Source organism: Leuciscus leuciscus (genome assembly GCF_965113295.1).
Source record: "Leuciscus leuciscus genome assembly, chromosome: 1".
In the NCBI taxonomy this organism is placed as follows: domain Eukaryota; kingdom Metazoa; phylum Chordata; class Actinopteri; order Cypriniformes; family Leuciscidae; genus Leuciscus; species Leuciscus leuciscus.
In genome coordinates, this window is record NC_138725.1 from 62,413,528 (window position 1) to 62,432,642 (window position 19,115).

The 19,115-nt window shown below is 36.2% G+C and overlaps 1 protein-coding gene and 1 long non-coding RNA gene across 2 annotated transcripts; one reads left to right on the forward strand and one right to left on the reverse strand.

Moving 5' to 3' along the window:
* Positions 1 to 10,693: 10,693 nt before the first annotated feature.
* On the reverse strand, positions 10,694 to 13,065 carry LOC309493222. The gene is made up of 4 exons (XR_014203831.1): positions 12,657 to 13,065; positions 11,631 to 11,714; positions 11,432 to 11,535; positions 10,694 to 11,275 (listed from the first exon to the last, which is right to left on the reverse strand). It is a non-coding gene; the product is annotated as an uncharacterized lncRNA (long non-coding RNA).
* Positions 13,066 to 13,287: 222 nt separating this feature from the next.
* On the forward strand, positions 13,288 to 18,747 carry gcat (glycine C-acetyltransferase). Its single transcript, XM_082162241.1, has 9 exons — positions 13,288 to 13,593; positions 14,971 to 15,101; positions 15,180 to 15,281; positions 15,383 to 15,529; positions 16,041 to 16,195; positions 16,737 to 16,819; positions 17,577 to 17,748; positions 18,059 to 18,180; positions 18,279 to 18,747. The coding sequence occupies exons 1-9, from the start codon at positions 13,368 to 13,370 to the stop codon at positions 18,428 to 18,430; spliced, it is 1,290 nt and encodes a 429-aa protein (XP_082018367.1). The 5' UTR covers positions 13,288 to 13,367; the 3' UTR covers positions 18,431 to 18,747.
* The last annotated feature ends 368 nt before the right edge of the window (positions 18,748 to 19,115 follow it).

The window sequence follows — 19,115 nt, forward strand, 5'->3', positions numbered from 1 at the left end:
TATTCTGTCTTTTTTTATTTTTAAATTTAGTGTTCATTTTGAATGTTTGTGTGCTGAATGTATATATTTAATGTATTTGTACTTTATGTAAATTGTGTAGGTTTTGAATGTGTACTGTTTGTACATATTTGCATAGGTTTTGAATTTATTATGTGTTGTATGTACACTTGTGTATTTTGAATTTATGTAGGCCTACACAATTATGTATATTTACATTAAATGCTAGACTCCCCAATATATAGTTTTTAATTTAAAAATATATTTGCTGAAACATATGTATTGTTTTATACAAATAAACAATCTGTATTTGAAAACAATGTGTATTTTATTTATTAAAATAAGGTCATACATAAAACATAATATTTAACTGAACTGTTGGGTTATTTTAACCCAACTAAAGTTCAACCCAATGCATTGGGTTAAAATAACCCACAGTTGGGAAGGTGCTATTCCAAACCATAGTTGGGTTATTCGTTGGGTTATTTTTTTTTAACCCAACATTTTTAAGTGAGTATAAAATAAATGGACATAAATGTTAAACGACCATAAATGAATGCATGAATCTATAGGAAAACAGCATGCGAATACAAATACACAATCCATAATTTGCAAAGGTTTTTAAGAGCTTCATATCTTAGGCTAATCTTTTCCTCAGCAGATCATAAAGATCAAAAAATAATTGTTTCAATCTGTTATGAATATTAAATGGACTTAAGTGGATGTGTCAGAATGACAGCAGTTTCTAACATCACTATTGCAGACTGCACTGACAATAACAACAAAACCACAAAAGCTGAATGAACTCATACTGAGAGTAAATCAACAACATGCAGGATATTTGGAATTTCCCTTGAATTATGAATTATGAATCTAAAAAACAAAAGGAAATCCTGCACCCTATCAATACTTGCAAAAAGTATCAAAAAATATTTATTAGCAACGTTTCGGTCTCACGACCTTCATCAGGCCTTGAATTATCAATGAAATACATCCTTTGACAATCAAAAGAAGACATATGGCTTCCACAATATTTCAAATGTGTTCCTGGAAATTTTGATGACCCATAGAGTTAAATTAGTGTAGCTGTTATGAGATGGAAAAAAAGAAACGTCTTTCATTTCAATTTTATTAAACGGAAGTTCTTTGCAGTTTCAACCACCATTCAACAAAGAAAGAAATAAGTTGCTGAACCAACTAAAATACTGTGTGGGTGTTTCGTTAGCCACACTGAGCTGCAAATCAAACCACAATTTCCCCTGATTATGTTCAGTTTCGGAAGTATACATTTTTACAGATCTCATTACATAAGATTTTAGTACACAAAAATAAAAGGTGCTTACAAAATTTGTGCACAATAACATAAAGCATAACACAAAATTAGCTGTATAAAAATGTCTTAAGGCAAGTTTTCAACATTAAATGTAAAAAGTCATCAGCCAAACATGTAAACTCATTTACTCACTCGTCCGGTTTTACAGCCTCATTGTCTTTATCATGATCTTGCAAGCTATTCTAACTCAAACTTTCAGGGAAAATGCTTTTGAAATAAAGACTGAAAGAGTTGTCGGAAGTCATGTGACCGTGCTGTAGTTTGTTTATAGCATTTACCTTTTTACTTCTGTCGATTATATTTAGGCTTCAGAATCATACACTTTTTTCTACAATAATCCAAAGTGAAATTCTCATGGAAACCAGGGTGATGCTAACTTCCAGGTTGTCCTACAAAAATATGTCATCCCTGCAACACAAGACCTTAACTCTAAACTGGAGTGGTAACCAAAGAGGGGACAGTGTAGATGAAATATGGTCCCTCTCAATAGTACCATGGCAATACCCAGGCATAAAGTGTCAGAGTAAAAGTTGAATGAATGAATCGGAGGTATCGATCTATGGGGAAGGTCTTTTCCAGGAGAGCTGTTCCAGAAAGTGAAAGCAGGTGCTCCTAATGCATGCACAGGTGGGGACAGATGGGTGCCCACGAGCAACGACCCAAGGAACCATAATATTGTAGAAATAATCGTGTATTGACCCGAAACTCCATCATCTTCTCCTCAATTCAAAACTAAGGATGGGCAGAGCTAGGAACATCAGTGATATTGGCATTAGTTCTGTTTCTTCCTCTAATAGTTTTATTTCTGGTACGACATCACATACATAATTCATTTTCATGGTGTTTATTAAAGCTTTAGAGTAATGTGAACAAACATTGCAAGTTGACTGATCTGTAAAGCATTATAAGTAATTTATAATGTAATACTGAAAGGATATTTTGGAAACCCAGATAGGCCTACATACCAGAGTCACCAGTCTCATGGCAGTCTCACTCAGACTCTTAGGCATCCAGAGACATTCAAGTACTGTTGTATTACACATTTATTAAATGTTTAATTTAGGTTCCAATACAATAGTATATAAACTGAGAAAGTTCTGTACACTGTGTTTTACATTTTGAGGCATAGATGATGAGATTCAAAGAAGATTAAGTCAAGCAACCCAGGTGTCTGACATTAACCTTGTGTCTTTATGCACCTCCTGAACAGTGTCATTGTCCCAAGTTCAGCTATGATAATGTGAAGGTATGGGTGATACTGTCAGACTGATTGTATTAGCATCTATGCATTTGAATGACACTGTTATCAGGGTTGGGGAAATTTCGGTAACGAGCTGACTCATGGACTTAATTTACATGCTTTGATCAGAGTGAGCAGTCAATACCATACACCCCTTTGATCTCCTTTGATCCTATGCCAAAAGGAGTGGGTCACCTGTTGTCTAAATTACAAGCTTTTTTTCATTGCTTGGTTGTGTAAATCATTATATAGGCAGCATAACGGTAGAACATGTATAGTTAAACTTGATGATATGCTATTGGAAGACATGTTGTCATAGCTTCTTGGTACATAACGGCTACCGCAGTTGCAACACGCATTTGAAAAAGCGAGGCTCTAGAGAGCACTATTCATGTAATGGCAAAATACAATTTCATACATAAGTCTTGTAAAAGATAAATAGAAGATATGAATGTATTCAAACTTTAAAGATCTTTTAAAGAAAGAAAGTTAAGAACTTTAAACTTCAAACTAAAACAACCTTTCATTTTAAAAGATCATATTTAAACTTTTACGATTATGCTTTGAAATTAATTTAGTGTGAACAAAACTTTGGCTCTGGAAAGGCGTTAGCAGACTATCATTACATACGCTGTCACCCTATATCCTGAAGCTAACATTATTGTCAAGTAACTTCTTCCTCAGAAGACGCAGCGCTGATCGGAAGTACCTTATAAGCAGCCTATCAATAAGACAGCCTGAGGGTTCACAGTTTCTAAATGTTTTCATTGTTGCTCTCTCTGAAGATAGGCCTATGTGGTCATTTTCTCACAGGTGTGAGATGACTCTCTAAAAATGTAAGATGATTTTATTTTTATTCTCTTGTTTATCTAAAACTGAAATAATTGGATCAATAAGATATTTATATACTTTTAAAAAGAACAGAATGTTTTTCAACTTTAGTTAAATGAGCAAGATAATTATTTTATATATTTTAATTTATATACTTATAAAGAACAGAATGTTTTATGTAAGATGATTTTTATTCTTTTGTTTATCTAAAACTGAAAGAATTGGTTTCAGTAGATTTTAGTAAGATATTATTGTACATTATTTGTCATGATTCTGCCTTCTTGTCTCTGATTTTCCCTGGTCTTGAGGCAGGATCATGACAGGCCCATGTTTTGTGTGTAAGCACATGGCCATTTGTTTGGCTGTGTGCTTGCGTTGTCTCGTCATGTAACCCCGCCCCCTTGTTATCTCATCTTGTTATCATTATTGTATCATCGCCGTCACCTGTTTCCCTCATTAGTTTCTCCCTATTTAATCCCCTTGTGTTTACTGTCCTGTGCCGGTTCATTGCCAATCTTTATGTGAAGATTCATTTGTGAGTAACCTGTTGAGAAGTCTTGTGAAGTGTTTTGATCCTGTCTTAGCTGTTAGTTTATTGTTCAGTTTTCTGTCAGTCTTAGTCTAGTCTTGTTTGTCAATCCTGTCTTGTTTTGCCCCCTCGTGGGTTTTGTTTTCCCTGTTTTTTCTGTAATAAACCCTAGAGATGTCTGCAAATGGTCTGCGATTGGGTTCTCTCCTTCTAAACATAACATTATTGTATATTATATTATTTGTGTGAAATATACATCATTTTTATAAAATCTCTTTTTCTCACTTTCACAGTGCCCGATGTGGAGAACACATCGCCTGTGACACACACACACACACACACAGACGCGCGCGCCCGTCGGCCTGCTGACACACACGAGCGGGGGTCTCTGGTGGAGAGACGGTGCTTTGAGAGGCGCTTCAGTAGCCTAAACACTCTGTGATCTTTTGTATTACAACTTTAAACTCATTGCAATTTTTTTGACTCCATTTTATTTAAACTGAAATGCTTGGTTCAGTGGATAGTTCTACATTTAACTTTTTGTGTGAGGTTTTAGTAAGATATTTTATTTGATTTATTTTATAATCATTTGTATTCTTTTAAAAGAACTGAATGGTTTTTCAACATTTGAGTGAGATAAACTTCCACAGTTTTTTTCCTTATCACTTCCACATTACACCCCAGATACGCTCAGGAATGTGGAGGGGGGGTCCTGTGATACAAAGTTCAAAAACACACACTTTCTGTCATGTTCAAAAGGCTTCAGAAACACACACTAACTGTCATACCATGACATATTATTATTATAACAGCGTCTTCAAACAATCAACACTTTCTGTCAATAACAAACTTCAAAAGGCTTCAAAACCCGAAATCTTCTGTCAAAAACTACATGATCAAGGGCTAGTCGGGTCATACTAACTGTCAAAAACTACATGATCAAGGGCTAGTCGGGTCATACTAACTGTCAAAATCTACATGATCAAGGGCTAGTCGGGTCATACTAACTGTCAAAAACTACATGATCAAGGGCTAGTCGGGTCATACTGTCAAAAACTACATGATCAAGGGCTAGTCGGGTCATACTAACTGTCAAAAACTACATGATCAAGGGCTAGTCGGGGCATACTGTCAAAAACTACATGATCAAGGGCTAGTCGGGTCATACTAACTGTCAAAAACTACATGATCAAGGGCTAGTCGGGTCATTCTGTCAAAAACTACATGATCAAGGGCTAGTCGGGTCATACTGTCAAAAACTACATGATCAAGGGCTAGTCGGGTCATACTGTCAAAAACTACATGATCAAGGGCTAGTCGGGTCATACTAACTGTCAAAAACGACATGATCAAAGGCTAGTCGGGTCAAATGTTAACCCTTTGATCCCCCTTTGATCCCCTTTGATCTCATTTGATCTCCTTTGATCCTATGCCAAAAGGGGCGGGTCACCTGTCACCGGAAGGGGTGGGGCACCTGTCAATCAATCATTTTTTGACAGGTGGTGTATGGTATTGACTACTAGAGTGTCTCCACCTCAATGTAAATCCCTACTAAAAAACTACAATGTACACTGCTTTAGTCAGACTTGATGACTGCAGCGACGCACAGCGAGTTCTCAATAAAGAGTAACTTCTGCTTGAAAGATATCCCAACGTCTCCTGGTCTCTGCTTTGACGAAAGAAAAAGCTACAGTGTGAACTGAAGCTTATCCCTGAAGCATCTGGGGCTGTTTTGTTTATGACAACTTAAACTATTTGCTTTTTGGATTGTTGCATAAAGAACTACTTCACCTCTTTGGAAATGTAAGGTTTTTAATTTATATATTTATTTAGCTAAAACTCTGTTTACATTTTAGTAACATAGGTTATTATTCATTGGTTATATATTTTAATAGTAACAATTTAATTTAAAATAGAGATTAGTTCATTTTTTAGAACCGTGTGTACGCGCGCCAAACAGCTTAGAAATTATATTAAATTATTTATTCATTTATTTATTTCAGTTTTGAAAATGTACAAATGTAGTTTTCTGTGATGGTCGTGTTTAGGTGTACATGATCGAATATGCAGTTACGGTACACAAATCATGGCTATGGAAAGCCATACAAATTTAAACCCCGCTTGGACAAAAAAAATGCTGATTGAAACTTTTCATATAAATGAGATTTAAGACGACTAAGTACAGTTTTTCAACAATCTAAAGTTTTTGAACAGACATTGTTTAATTAATAACAATTATACTTTAGGTCACCGTTAAACAAAATAATTACAGTAATCTTCTAAAAGATAAATAGAAGATATGAGTCTATTCGAACTTTAAAGATTTAATTTAATCAATCTTTCATTTTAAAAGATCATATTTAAACTTTTACGATTATGCTTTGAAATAAATTTAGTATGAACAAAACTTTGGCTCTGGAAAGGCATTAGCAGACTAACATTACATACGTTCTGACATGATGCACAGAGGCTCAACTTTAGTTTAATTAGCAAGATATTTATTTTATAAACATTTCATTTATACGCTTTTAAAGAATAGAATGTTTTTCAACTTTAGTTAAATTAGCACGATAATTATTTTATATTATATGATTTATATACTTTTAAAGAACAGTATGTTTTCAACCTTAGTTTAATTTGCAAGATCTTTATTTGAAAGTATTGAATGTTTTTGTGTGGTGATGTTGTTTAATCACAGTGCCCGAGCAGGACGTTTCAGATGGGGTGGGAGGGAGCACGATGCCGTGACACACCATATAACCAGACACACACCCATATAATCCTTCTTGACGACGGCTTCAAACATCAAAACCATCTGTCAAAACTACATGATTTAGGGGTAGCAAGGTTAAAAAGATCAAATTAACTCTCAAAACCACATGAATTAACTCATTTTAATTGTGTGATATTGTTTAGTCACAGTGCCTTGATGCTCTCTGGAATACGATGTGCTCTGGCTTTTACTTTGACAAGCATTCTGATCTGTGAGTTAGAGCCCCGCAGGTCAAACGCTGGTGTAAAGAGAGGCCAGAGGGCCCTGATTTCGAAACATGTAAGATGATTTTTGAACCCGTTTCATTTATTGCGTTGTTTCATATGGTGTATGTTTTTTCTTCAACTCTCTAAACATTTAACTGATTGTTTCATAACCTGTATGTTTTTTTTTCCTTCAACTCTATAAACATTTAACTGATTGCAAATTTTTTTTGACTCCATTTTATTTAAACTGAAATGGTTGGTTCAGTGGATAGTTTTTGTGTGAGGTTTTAGTAAGATCTTTATTTTATAATCATTTATATTCTTTTAAAAGAACTGAATGTTTTTTCAACGTTTGTGTGAGATGCACTTCACAGTTTCACAGTACAGCCCGGATACGTTCAGGAATGTGGAAGGGGGTCCTGTGACACCAACTTCAAAACCCAAAACCTTATGTCATACCATGACATTTTGTAACAACTTCAAAACCCAAAACCTTCTGTCATACCATGATATATTGTAACAACTTCAAAACCCAAAACCGTCTGTGTTCTGTCATACCATGACATATTGTAACAACTTCAAAACCCAAAACCTTCTGTCATACCATGACACATTGTAACAACTTCATAACCCAAAACCTTCTGTCATACCATGATATATTGTAACAACTTCAAAACCCAAAACCTTCTGTCATACCATGACACATTGTAACAACTTCATAACCCAAAACCTTCTGTCATACCATGATATATTGTAACAACTTCAAAACCCAAAACCTTCTGTCATACCATGATATATTGTAACAACTTCAAAACCCCAAACCTTCTGTCATACCATGATATATTGTAACAACTTCAAAACCCAAACCCCTTCTGTCATACCATGACATATTGTAACAACTTCATAACCCCAAACCTTCTGTCATACCATGATATATTGTAACATCTTCAAAACCCAAAACCTTCTGTCATACCATGACATATTATAACAACTTCAAAACCTCAAACTAATTGTCATACCATGAAGTATTATTATACCAACAATTATACCACTAACTGTCAAACCACATGATCGATGGCTAGCCGGGTCAAAGGTTAACCCCTTTGATCCCCTATACCGGAAGGGGCGGGATAACCCTAAGGTCAAAGGTCACCTGTCAATCAATCATTTTTTGACAGAAGGTCCAGCATAGTTACCACTCACATTGTTTTCCATTTATAGGCAATTTTTATATAAACACTTTTTGTTATCCTGGTTGAAACTCTCTTCACATCCTGATAGCAATCAATAATAGAAGTGGTTTAAATATTAAACCATGTACAAATATCTTCTGTTGAAGTCTCAGAACCAAAAATGTTCATCCACCTGCCTGTCAACATGTATTTCCATACCTCCGCACAGACATCACACATCATCAAGTACATCATCGTGTGTTTCAGAAGGCTATGTAGAGTTGTAGACAGTCACCGAGCTTCACAAACAAACAGCAGCCGCCTTTTACAGTTCCTCCTGAACTGTTCACGTCGTCAGATTTGGATTTATGCGTTTCTGTCAAAGGCGAAATGAATCTGCAGCAGTCAGGTGGTAGCTGTACAAGTAATAGCTCTGTAAGTTGTTTACGTTAATTATTATTGTAATGTTATGTGCTTTTAGACGTGTAATTGACACTGTCTCTCATCTCGTGGCACTTTGCAGAATCTGCTGTGTGCGGTTTTGGAGGAGGCGAGGCATTGGAGAGAGAACAAGGGCATCATTAAAAATTATAAACAATTAAGAAGCATCCTAATGCCAATTTAACTCAACTTCCTCAAAAAGAATAATCTTGATTTTGCGGTCTTAAAAACGGCTTCACTGTTTTTCTTTCAGTTTAATTTACACCAAAATATTTTCTGGCCTTTGAATGTCACTGTTAGTATCACTTCTTCATTTCTTCTCCAATCAATTATCAACCCATTGCTCTTCTCCACATTCCATTTTAGGAAATTTTCATCACACCATGTAACAAATAACTCAACCTCTCTGTCTAATCACATTACTTTGATTTATTAAACCACAAGGGCAGTATCATCTGAACACTTCTGTTGACACAAGTCTGAGTGTGCAAATAGTTACAGTGCAAATGGAAAAGGTGATACAAGTTGACTTTTCTGAGGACAACTGATCACTTGTTTCCACTTGTTTCCACTTGTTTCACAAACAACTGTCCGCTAATCTTCAACATGCTTAAGATTCATTATAGAGAGTTCTTGGAAATTTCGAAATGCTGTATCATAGGCTAAGAGACGTCTCTGAGATTTTTGTTTTTATTACCTATTATATATTTTTATATAAATATAAATCACGCAAACAGTGATTGACCTAAAACCGAAAGCCATTCAATGAATCAGATTTTAAATATATGCAAATCTATAAGTGATGTTGATAATCTGGTTTATTTGTTGCTGATCATTTTGTTTCGACTAGTAGAAGTTCTGAATGGACATTAACTGTAATGTGGGCCAATATGAGTGAGAGAGAGAGAGAGGGAGAGAGAGAGAGAGAGCAAAGGTTCAAAGAATCAAAGGTTAAACACTCATTGCAAACACACTTGACTGCACATCACATTTTTGACATTACTGATACGGGGCACAACCTAACACGGTTGTAACACACTTGCTTTAAATAGCCTAATTCCACACATGCTAGCATTACGAAACTTAGTGTATTTACTATATAGAGAAAATGTTGTGCCAAATTTCAGAAATCTTTGGAAGATATCACTGAACATTTATTTAACCATAGCAAGTAAATTTCTTATGTTATGTTTATTTAAAATTAGACAAATCTGATCATTTTAATCTCCAATCTGTTATTTAACAGTTGAGATAGTTATTTAATGCTGATCTAACCAGCTGAAGACACTATAGACACTAGTTTAAATCTCAGTTGCGCAGGGGGAATTTTATTTCATTTTATATGCTGTATTGTAGCCTACTTTGTTTTGTGTTTGTTGTCAAACTCAAAAATTAGTTTATTTTCATTATTTAAAAAATGCCATTATTTTCTATGAAAAAGTTACTAATTGTATTTTATTGACAAAATATATGTGGGAAAAAACAAATTCTCTGAACCCCAAGTGGATTTACACAAACTGAGAAAGTCAAAAAGTTTTAGGTTGTGTCCCGCTCTCCCATACACTGTAAAAAAAATAAATAAAGGCAACCAGCTGCAGGACATTTTTGAGTTTTCTCAACTTTTTTCATGTTAAATAGTTTAATAAACTTTAAAAACTGAATTTGTCATACAAAACGTAAGTTGGATTTTTTACAGTGTTATGTGTGAAACAGGTGTAAAGCTTGTTTCAGCCACGGAATAAAACAATTAAAAGATAATTCCCACTTTTATTTCTAAATTCTGCCTTTTTTTCCTCACAATTGCAATCCTGACATCATAATGCCCTGTTCATGTTGCTGATGATGCCCGGCAACAAACCTAGCATCGGGGTCGTTGATTAAGAGTTGTTTAAACATGTGACATTTATAGAATCCAGTTGAGTCGTACCACCCCATCTCACCTTGTGGTGAATGACTCCAGATAAGAAAGGGATGTGACTGCAATTCCTTAAGCAGCTTTTGTTTGCATATAACACCACGGTTCATCAGTCAACACAGCACTCCCGTTATATGAACTCATGTTTGGTCAGAAATGTTTTGGTCCGATTGATTTTCTGTATGGCTGGGAAAGTGTTAGAAGGAGGAAGTGTAAGCGACTGGATTCCCCAACATCAAAAGCATTTATTCTTATGTCAAGTCAAGTCATTTTTATTTATATAGCGCTTTTTACAATACAGATTGTTTCAAAGCAGCTTTACAGTGATAACAGGATAATAATGCAACAAACTTTGTTTCTGCTATTCAGCAGATCTAGAAGAAAGCTGGATTCTTTGGCTTTTCTTTTATCTATTTTCTTTGGAAGAGAAGAAATGTACTTACTAACTGGCCTTAAATACTATCTTGCTGAATTATGGTATAAAAGGAACATCACACTCGCAGTTGTGTACTGAATACCAGCCCTGATATTCTCCCTTACACAATGAAGAGTGAATGAATGATTGATTCATTTGTCTACAGAAATCTAATTTTTCACTGTTGGCCAAATTAAATCTTAGGCCCAACAGCTTGGCAGGACTCCCTATCACCATCAAATAGACAAGTTAATGCTCTATGATGCCTTGCATGGACCAAACCAAACGCAAAATAGGTCCAAAACTCCTTGTGCACACACGTGGCGTGAGCGCATGTAACTCTGCCCCACGTCTTGGGGGCCAATCCTCCATCTCTGAAGTGCTGAACTTATAAAGTTGTTTCTTCATCTTGATCCAAGTATTCTGTATGGAATGAATGGAGTGGCCATTAGCATAGTACAGTGGAACAAGCGTTAAACGTGATGTCATCAATTTGAATCACTCAAAATTGAGGAATTCAGATGCAATTAATTTCACTTTAATAAAGGCCTGTCCATTTAGTGAATGAAAGCGTCTCACCTAAACCGTTGTTCTAGGAATACCTCCATCTTCACTGTAATTCCATGGTCGTACAGTGCTCAAACCAAGAAGTGGCGCTGTTTCTTCAACTGAGAGATGAATCCCTGTTTTTGTTTTGGATAAGTACATTGCATGACTTCACAATGCTTTCACTGCGTTTATAAACTTTTTAAAAATATTCAAGAATATAGATACACACCAGAGTTATCATGTCCACCGCAGCACAGGAATGTCCAGGCTCTTCTTAGGACCCTCCGTAGGCATTCAATTATGCTAGGCCTATCTGTGGTGAGAAATACTTAAATTAGGATAATTATAAGAAAGCGACATATTTTGTGTAGCCTAATCAAATTTAGCTCTGATCTATATATGCAGGGTTATAAACTCGCTTCGATCAACATTCGTTAAAATGTATTTTATTGTCATCGCGAGCGCTCACAAGTCTCTTCGTCGATGTCTAATAATCGGAAATACTATTCTTTATCCATTTACACGTTTTGTGTTGCATAAAAACGCTTTAACTTGCGATAATAAGTTAAGATGAATAATGCCGTCCATTTAGTCAAATACAGTAGGCTACAGTAACAGGAAGCAAACAGTCCGGGTGATCAAAGCCATTATAGTTTGAGAATGCAAATGTGGATGAAACAGAATAATTCTGACCTGTGTTATTGGTTTCCATATAGAATTCCATTCGCATGTGTTATCTAAAGTTCCGCGTTTAGTTATTTCCTGTGAACGCAACAACACACGAAATCACGGATAGATTTGGATTTCCCGCGGATAAGGGAACGCCCACCTATGACGTTTCAGATTTTGTGTGAATAAAAAAAGAAAAAAGAAAAAAGATTTGTGTGAAGTTAAAGAAGCGCTTCATGGAATCATGAACAACAAACTTGATTCATTTGTGCATTGTTTGGGCCAATTTACACTGCAAAACGAACACGAATTTGTGCAGCCTGAATTCCCCAGAAATTAAACATTATATCTTTCACGTCTTCAGTCTACCCAATGTAAATTTGTATACTTTAATTAAGAAACATTATAGGAGGTGCACTAATTAATCGAATATTTGTATTAAATCTATTAATCTAAACTTGATATAACCAAAACGATACTATAAATAACCTAAACTACTCAGTGTTGTTTATGTGTGGCTACAAGTACATGATTTTTTTGTTTTGTTATAAAGATAAAATATCATATTTTCAGAAGAATTACTTACCCTTTAAAGTTTTTCCCTCTCACTCCACTGCAAACCGTTGTATAAAGCATAAACAAATTAAATAAAAAAAATTAACAAAGGTCCATATTGAATAAACTGAAAAAAAGGTCCTTGACAGCCTTAAAAAGCAAGGTGTTCCTGCCAACATTTTCATAACACGAGTTCAAAACTTTTCTCTCTCTCTCTCTACTTCTACGTAGAGACTGACTAACTCATGGACATTTGCCGGGAAATGGAAGATATATTCCCGCGTATATGACATGTTGCACCATGTGTTGCACATAAAGTAGTGGTCAAACGGGAAGTTAGTCCGCCTTTCCCGCGTAGATTTCGTTTTATCTATTTAATTCTGCTATTACTTTTAGCGCATTGCCGAGTTCGCATATTTCTCTGAACCTTTCCAACCGCAATTCATTTCAGATGCATAACAGAGCTTGCAACAGCAGTTCCCGACAATAACCATTAATTTGTACATTATAGTTTGGAACTGTAGAGTTACACAATATATGTCAGTCTAGTCTGTTTCTTTAAAAATGCAGAATCAGCTGCTCTGCCATTGGATCAAGAGCGAGTCGCCCTCTTACGCAAATGCGTCTGATTGGTTGATGTTTCAACGCCCATGTGAATGTGAATTACATATCCGCCGTCAACGTCACTTATTTCGAGTCCAAGTACTTTTACTGTACAACTTGCTGTGATAGTGTGTGAGAAATGTCACTTCGCACAGCTGTTCGTGGTCTCAGGGCTCCGTTGAGGAGTGTTTTGCAGCCCTGCGCTGTTGCTGCTAACGCGAGCAGACCGTACGCGGCAGCGGCTCAAGCGCGGTGTGTCCTGGAGAGCGAGCTGGACTCTATCCGCGCTGCGGGAACATGGAAGGGGGAGCGAGTCATCACCTCCAAACAGGGCCCTCATATCTCCGTGGACGGCAGCACAGCCGGTGAGCAGCGGGTGTTTGGCAACCCTGGGTGACCGAGACAAATACTTATACTTCAGGGAAGAATGTTATGATTAGGCACCTGGCAAGGGGAATTAAATCTTTATTATTTAAAAAAATGTCCTCCTCTAAATAAAAGACTATGCTACACACTTGTTTTCTCTGTCAAAATTAAACTTTATTTAATTAGGATTATATATAGTCACATATTATGGAGGTTAAAATGTGGGGAAAATATCTATCTATCTATCTATCTATCTATCTATCTATCTATCTATCTATCTATCTATCTATCTATCTATCAGTGTGGACTGTTATATTATCTATCTATCTATCTATCTATCAGTGTGGACTCTGTTATATTTTCTATCTATCTATCTATCTATCTATCTATCTATCTATCTATCTATCTATCTATCTATCTATCTATCTATCTATCTATCACCAAAACTATAAAAACATTTGGAGCCTATTTTATTTCAGTTTGGCAAGGAAATATTTAGTATTTTCATTTAGTTTATCTCGATGTGCTAAATAAAAATTAATAAAAAAACAAACAATATAGACATTTTGAAAAAGATAATAAAAATTACAAAAAAGTGACAGAAATAAACTATCAAATGGAAAATGTCTAAAGAAAAACAAATGGTAACACTTTAAAATAAGGTCTCATTTGTTAACATTAGTTTATGTATTAACTAACTGATCAATACATTTGTTACAGTATTTATTATTATTTGTTAACATTAGATATTAAAAATCCAACGGTTCATTGTTTGTTCATGTTAGTTCACATTGCATAAAAGGGATACTCCACTTTAAAATGAAAATTCTGTCATCATACACTCACCCTCATGTTGAACAGAAAGGAAGATATTTAGAAGAATGTCAGTAACCAGACAGTTTCTGGTCTCATTGACTTCCATAGTAGGAAAAAAATATACTATGGAAGTCAATGAGACCAGAAACTGTCTGGTTACTGACATTCTTCTAAATATCTTCCTTTCTGTTCAGCAGAAGAAAGAAATGCATACAGGTTTGAAACAATATGAGGGTGAGTATATGATGACAGAATTTTCATTTTAAAGTGGAGTATCCCTTTAACTAATGTTAACAAATACAACTTTTGATTTTAATAATGTTTTACCAAACTAATTTAAATATTAATACAAACTATGTTAGTTCCTCGATACTAATATAATACTGGGGTGGACAAACATTTTTTAATTAATTGTTATTTTTGTAAATGTTTCGGACTGGATTGTGAAGGAAAGCATCCAGAAAGTGTCCTGCATATCCACATGTCTGTGAATAAAGCGGATTTGATCTTTTGCTCCTCTTCATCTTCTGATGGCCCATGCCTCCCTATTTCTTTTGTAGATATTTTGAATTTCTGTGCAAATAACTACCTGGGTTTATCCAGTCATCCGGAGGTGGTGAAGGCTGGAATAGATGCCCTGCAGAAGTATGGCGCTGGCCTTAGTTCAGTTCGCTTCATCTGCGGCACCCAGGTGAGGGAAAATAATGTATTTGAACACATTGATTGCTTATTGATGCCTTAATGTTTGTTTTTAATCTCTGTTCTCTAGAGCCTTCACAAGGACTTGGAAGAGAAGCTAGCCCAGTTTCATGAAAGAGAAGATTGCATTCTGTATGCAAGCTGCTTTGATGCCAATGCTGGTCTGTTTGAGGTGACTTAACCAATCGTCATATCATATACTTAAGTAAACATGTTACAGTTACACTGCCAATGCACTGTAACAATTCAATACATTGGTGCTCTTTGCTTTAGGTCCTGTTGGGTCCTGATGATGCCGTGTTGTCTGATGAACTAAACCATGCCTCTATTATCGACGGCATTCGATTGTGCCGTGCCAAGAGGTTCCGCTACAAGCACATGGACCTGAATGACCTGGAAGAAAAGCTGAAAGAATCACAGGTATCACTGGATTTTTCTCATGACTTAAAGGGATAGTTCACCCAAAAATGAAAATTCTGTCCTCATTTACTCGCCCTCAAGTTGTTCCAAACCTGTGTGAGTTTCTTTCTTCTGTTGAACACAAAAGAAGATATTTTGAAGAATGTTGGTAATCAGAAAGTTGATGGACCCCATGGAAGTCAATGAAGCAGAAGAAAGAAACTCACACAGGTTTGGAACAACTTGAGGGTGAGTAAATGAGGACAAAATGTTGGGGTCAACTATCCCTTAAATCTCTTTCATGCAAATCAGAGGTCGCACCACAAGTGTTTTATGTGCATGGTGATATGAAAATAAAGTTTGTAATAAAATGACTGAGTGGCAACTTAATATGTTTAGTCAACAATGGGTATAATTGACAAAAATTGCATTACTTTTAGTTTTGCATTTCATTTATATTCATATACACCTTAGAGAGGAGCTAGATCATTTTTGGAGAATTTAGTGTTGATTCACTCACTTTACCCCACAGTCCTCTCGTCTGAGGTTGGTGGTCACAGACGGCGTGTTCTCCATGGATGGGGATGTGGCTCCTCTGAAGGGTATCTGTGATCTGGCTGAGCAGTACGGAGCTTTGGTTTTCATTGATGAGTGTCATGCCACGGGATTCATGGGTGCTCGCGGCCGGTGAGTAGACAGAAGAAACACTGGGTAGCACTTGCAAAAATAGAGTGCAACAGTCTAATTCCTGAAGGAAACATCCCATTCACTTCTCCATAGAGGAATTGATTTTTAACGATAACTGTGATAAACCTTTAAAAATAGACCGACTGCGAGCTACGAGGTTATTAATCGATGGTATATGTTTTGCTTGAAGCCAACATTTTTTACTTCAAGGCCCCCCACTCACAATTTCTACCCAATAAAATACTTTAGAGACTAGAAAGATATATTCATTATAAAAATAACCAAATACTAAGAAAATCTAGATTTTTTTGTGTGTTTTTAGCTTATTTTAATTCTTGTTTTGTCTTATTTTAAATAATTATGTCATCTTGAGGCTATCTTGGAAGTTTATTGAGGCCCCCTGGTTGCTTAAAAAGGACCTTCCTCCTAAAATATTGAGGCAGTTATATGTTTTTATGTTTAAAGACTAATTTATACTGTTTGAGAAAGTATCATGTCATAATATCTTACAAGTGGACATCTGTGCGTTTATTTCCCACAGAGGAACTGATGAGCTGCTGGGTGTGATGGACAAAGTGCACATCGTCAATTCCACTCTGGGAAAAGCACTGGGAGGTGCTGCTGGTGCGTATGTCTTGCATTTCTAGATATTAAACATCACCTAAACAGTTTACATAGTCAAGCTACAATAGCCATGTTTCCATCCAAAGTTGTGAATTTAACTTGTGCACAAAATTGGACTATCGCATGAAACATTTGCAAATAAAGCACTGTTTCTATCCCATGTGTTCGAGAGAACAAAATCGTCCCTTGCTGGGAAACTGGCGCAAAATATCTGTAATAAAAATGGAAGTTGCTACAAAAATGGAAGTTTTTTCCTCCATAATAAATGTCTCAGAGCGCGCAGGCGAAACGCAATAAACGCTGTCGTGTTATCTTGAGTTCAGATGCTGGTGTTTGTGAACGCAATCATGTTATGGGAGGGAATTAAACCAAATAATTTTCATGACAGACTTTGGCTCAGGCATTTCAGAACGATCAAACTAACATTTGAGATGATGTACAATGAAACTGATCCACTGGTTAGTCCAGTCATCCAATCACAGCCACTGTTTAGGCAAAGTCACGCAAGTTTTTTTGTTACGCATTGAGGGATTTATTTGTTAAATCTATTCGCATCTTGCGATTTCCATCCAGCGTTTTTTTTTGTTGTTGTTTTTTTTAAATGCGATATTGCAAAATTCACATAAAAATAGGTGGATGTATTGTAAACATAGCTTATGTTGGGTAAAATCACAAATTAAATAGCAAAGTTCCTTTGCTAAGAAGGCTGAAGCAATTTCAGTCCTTTCAAACATATATTTTTCTGATTCTCTGTCAGGTGGTTACACCGTCGGACCCAAGGCTTTAATTGAGCTTCTGAGACAGCGTTCTCGTCCATATCTCTTCTCCAACTCCCTCCCCCCTCCTGTGGTGGGCTGTGCCACCCGTGCTGTGGAGCTGCTGCTGGCATCCAATGAAATCGCTCAGTCCATGGCAGCTAAAACCATGAGGTAGGACAGGAGGTGGGAGTTGGTGTTCTGCGATGTTTGCACTGTGGATTCGGTTACACCCTTTAGCTTGTGTCACTGCATCTATCGTTTGTGGAAAGGAGATAAGCAGGGTTAAAACTAACAGAAAATGCTTTTCAAAGCAGCAGTCGGCCTTGCAGTCAAAACAAAATGAGCTGACTTTTGCTGGTTCAGAATTCCAGTTTTCCAGTATGAATGCTTTTAAGAAGAAAGGATTTTTAGAGTTCATTGAGCTAATGATGCCAGTTCTCAACACAATGGTCTATTGTGCATCTTTTCTTCCGTCCCAAAGGTTTAGAAACAACATGACCCAGGCAGGGTTCACCATTTCTGGCACCGCTCATCCCATCTGTCCTGTGATGCTAGGAGACGCTCGGCTGGCTTCGCTCATGGCTGACGAAATGCTAAAACTGGGTGAGAATTCGGGCGTATATGTCGTGTCCAATTAAATGAATACATCTAATAGTCCAGCAGCCCAGTTTAAAACAGTGTTTTTCTCTCCTTGTCATCAGGAGTGTATGTGATCGGTTTCTCCTACCCAGTCGTTCCCAAAGGAAAAGCCCGCATTCGAGTCCAGATCTCTGCGGCTCACACTGATGAGGACATTGATCGTGCCGTGGATGCCTTCATTCAGACCGGCAGGAAGCACGGGGTCATCTCCTAATGTCAGAAACAGAACGGACAAAGTGGCTGACTGTTAGAGTGTGGCTAAAGTTACATATCATAGAAAAAAATTCAATTCTTCTAATGTTACTGAGATCAGTGAAGGTCAAGGGGTACTTGTATATTTTTGGTATTGACAGAATAAATGTTTTCTCTATGATTAACAGTTGCTACTTTTACAGCAGTCTTGTACAGCAGCTTTATACCAAAAGGGTCTTGACTTTTTTCAGTTGAGACATTATTTGCAAAATCATGTACAGATCATGCTTATGCTACAATTGTCCATAGATGGTTCAAAAAATAAAAAGATTTAATGTCTCCTCTGCTTTATCTAAAACTTTTGCACACAACATTTAGTTATTTCTTATAGAATTATGACCTTTTGATTAACTACTTACAAGACCTTAGACATTCTCTGTCCCTTATACAGTTTTATTAAATGAAACCTAATTCTTGATGTTTAATAAACAAAAAGCCCATTTTATTACCATTTACAACATTTCTTCAAGCAACAGTCCAATAGTGGGGCATGTTGTCACAGTGGAGTCTGTCATTATGTCACAACAGCCTAATATAGGCTTTTTAATTATATAAATAGTAAAGCAATTAAGGAACACTGAACAATTCATGAAACCACAAAAATTAGAAGGTAACAATAGTCAAAACAATGTTTTGGCTAATAAATG

Excerpts from the sequence above, each read along its gene's own strand:
- gcat (XM_082162241.1), top strand. The coding sequence starts at position 13,368 with ATGTCACTTCGCACAGCTGTTCGTGGTCTCAGGGCTCCGTTGAGGAGT. Across the intron at positions 13,594-14,970 it reads CGTGGACGGCAGCACAGCCG|ATATTTTGAATTTCTGTGCA; the intron begins GTGAGCAGCGGG and ends TTTCTTTTGTAG. Across the intron at positions 17,749-18,058 it reads ATGGCAGCTAAAACCATGAG|GTTTAGAAACAACATGACCC; the intron begins GTAGGACAGGAG and ends TCCGTCCCAAAG.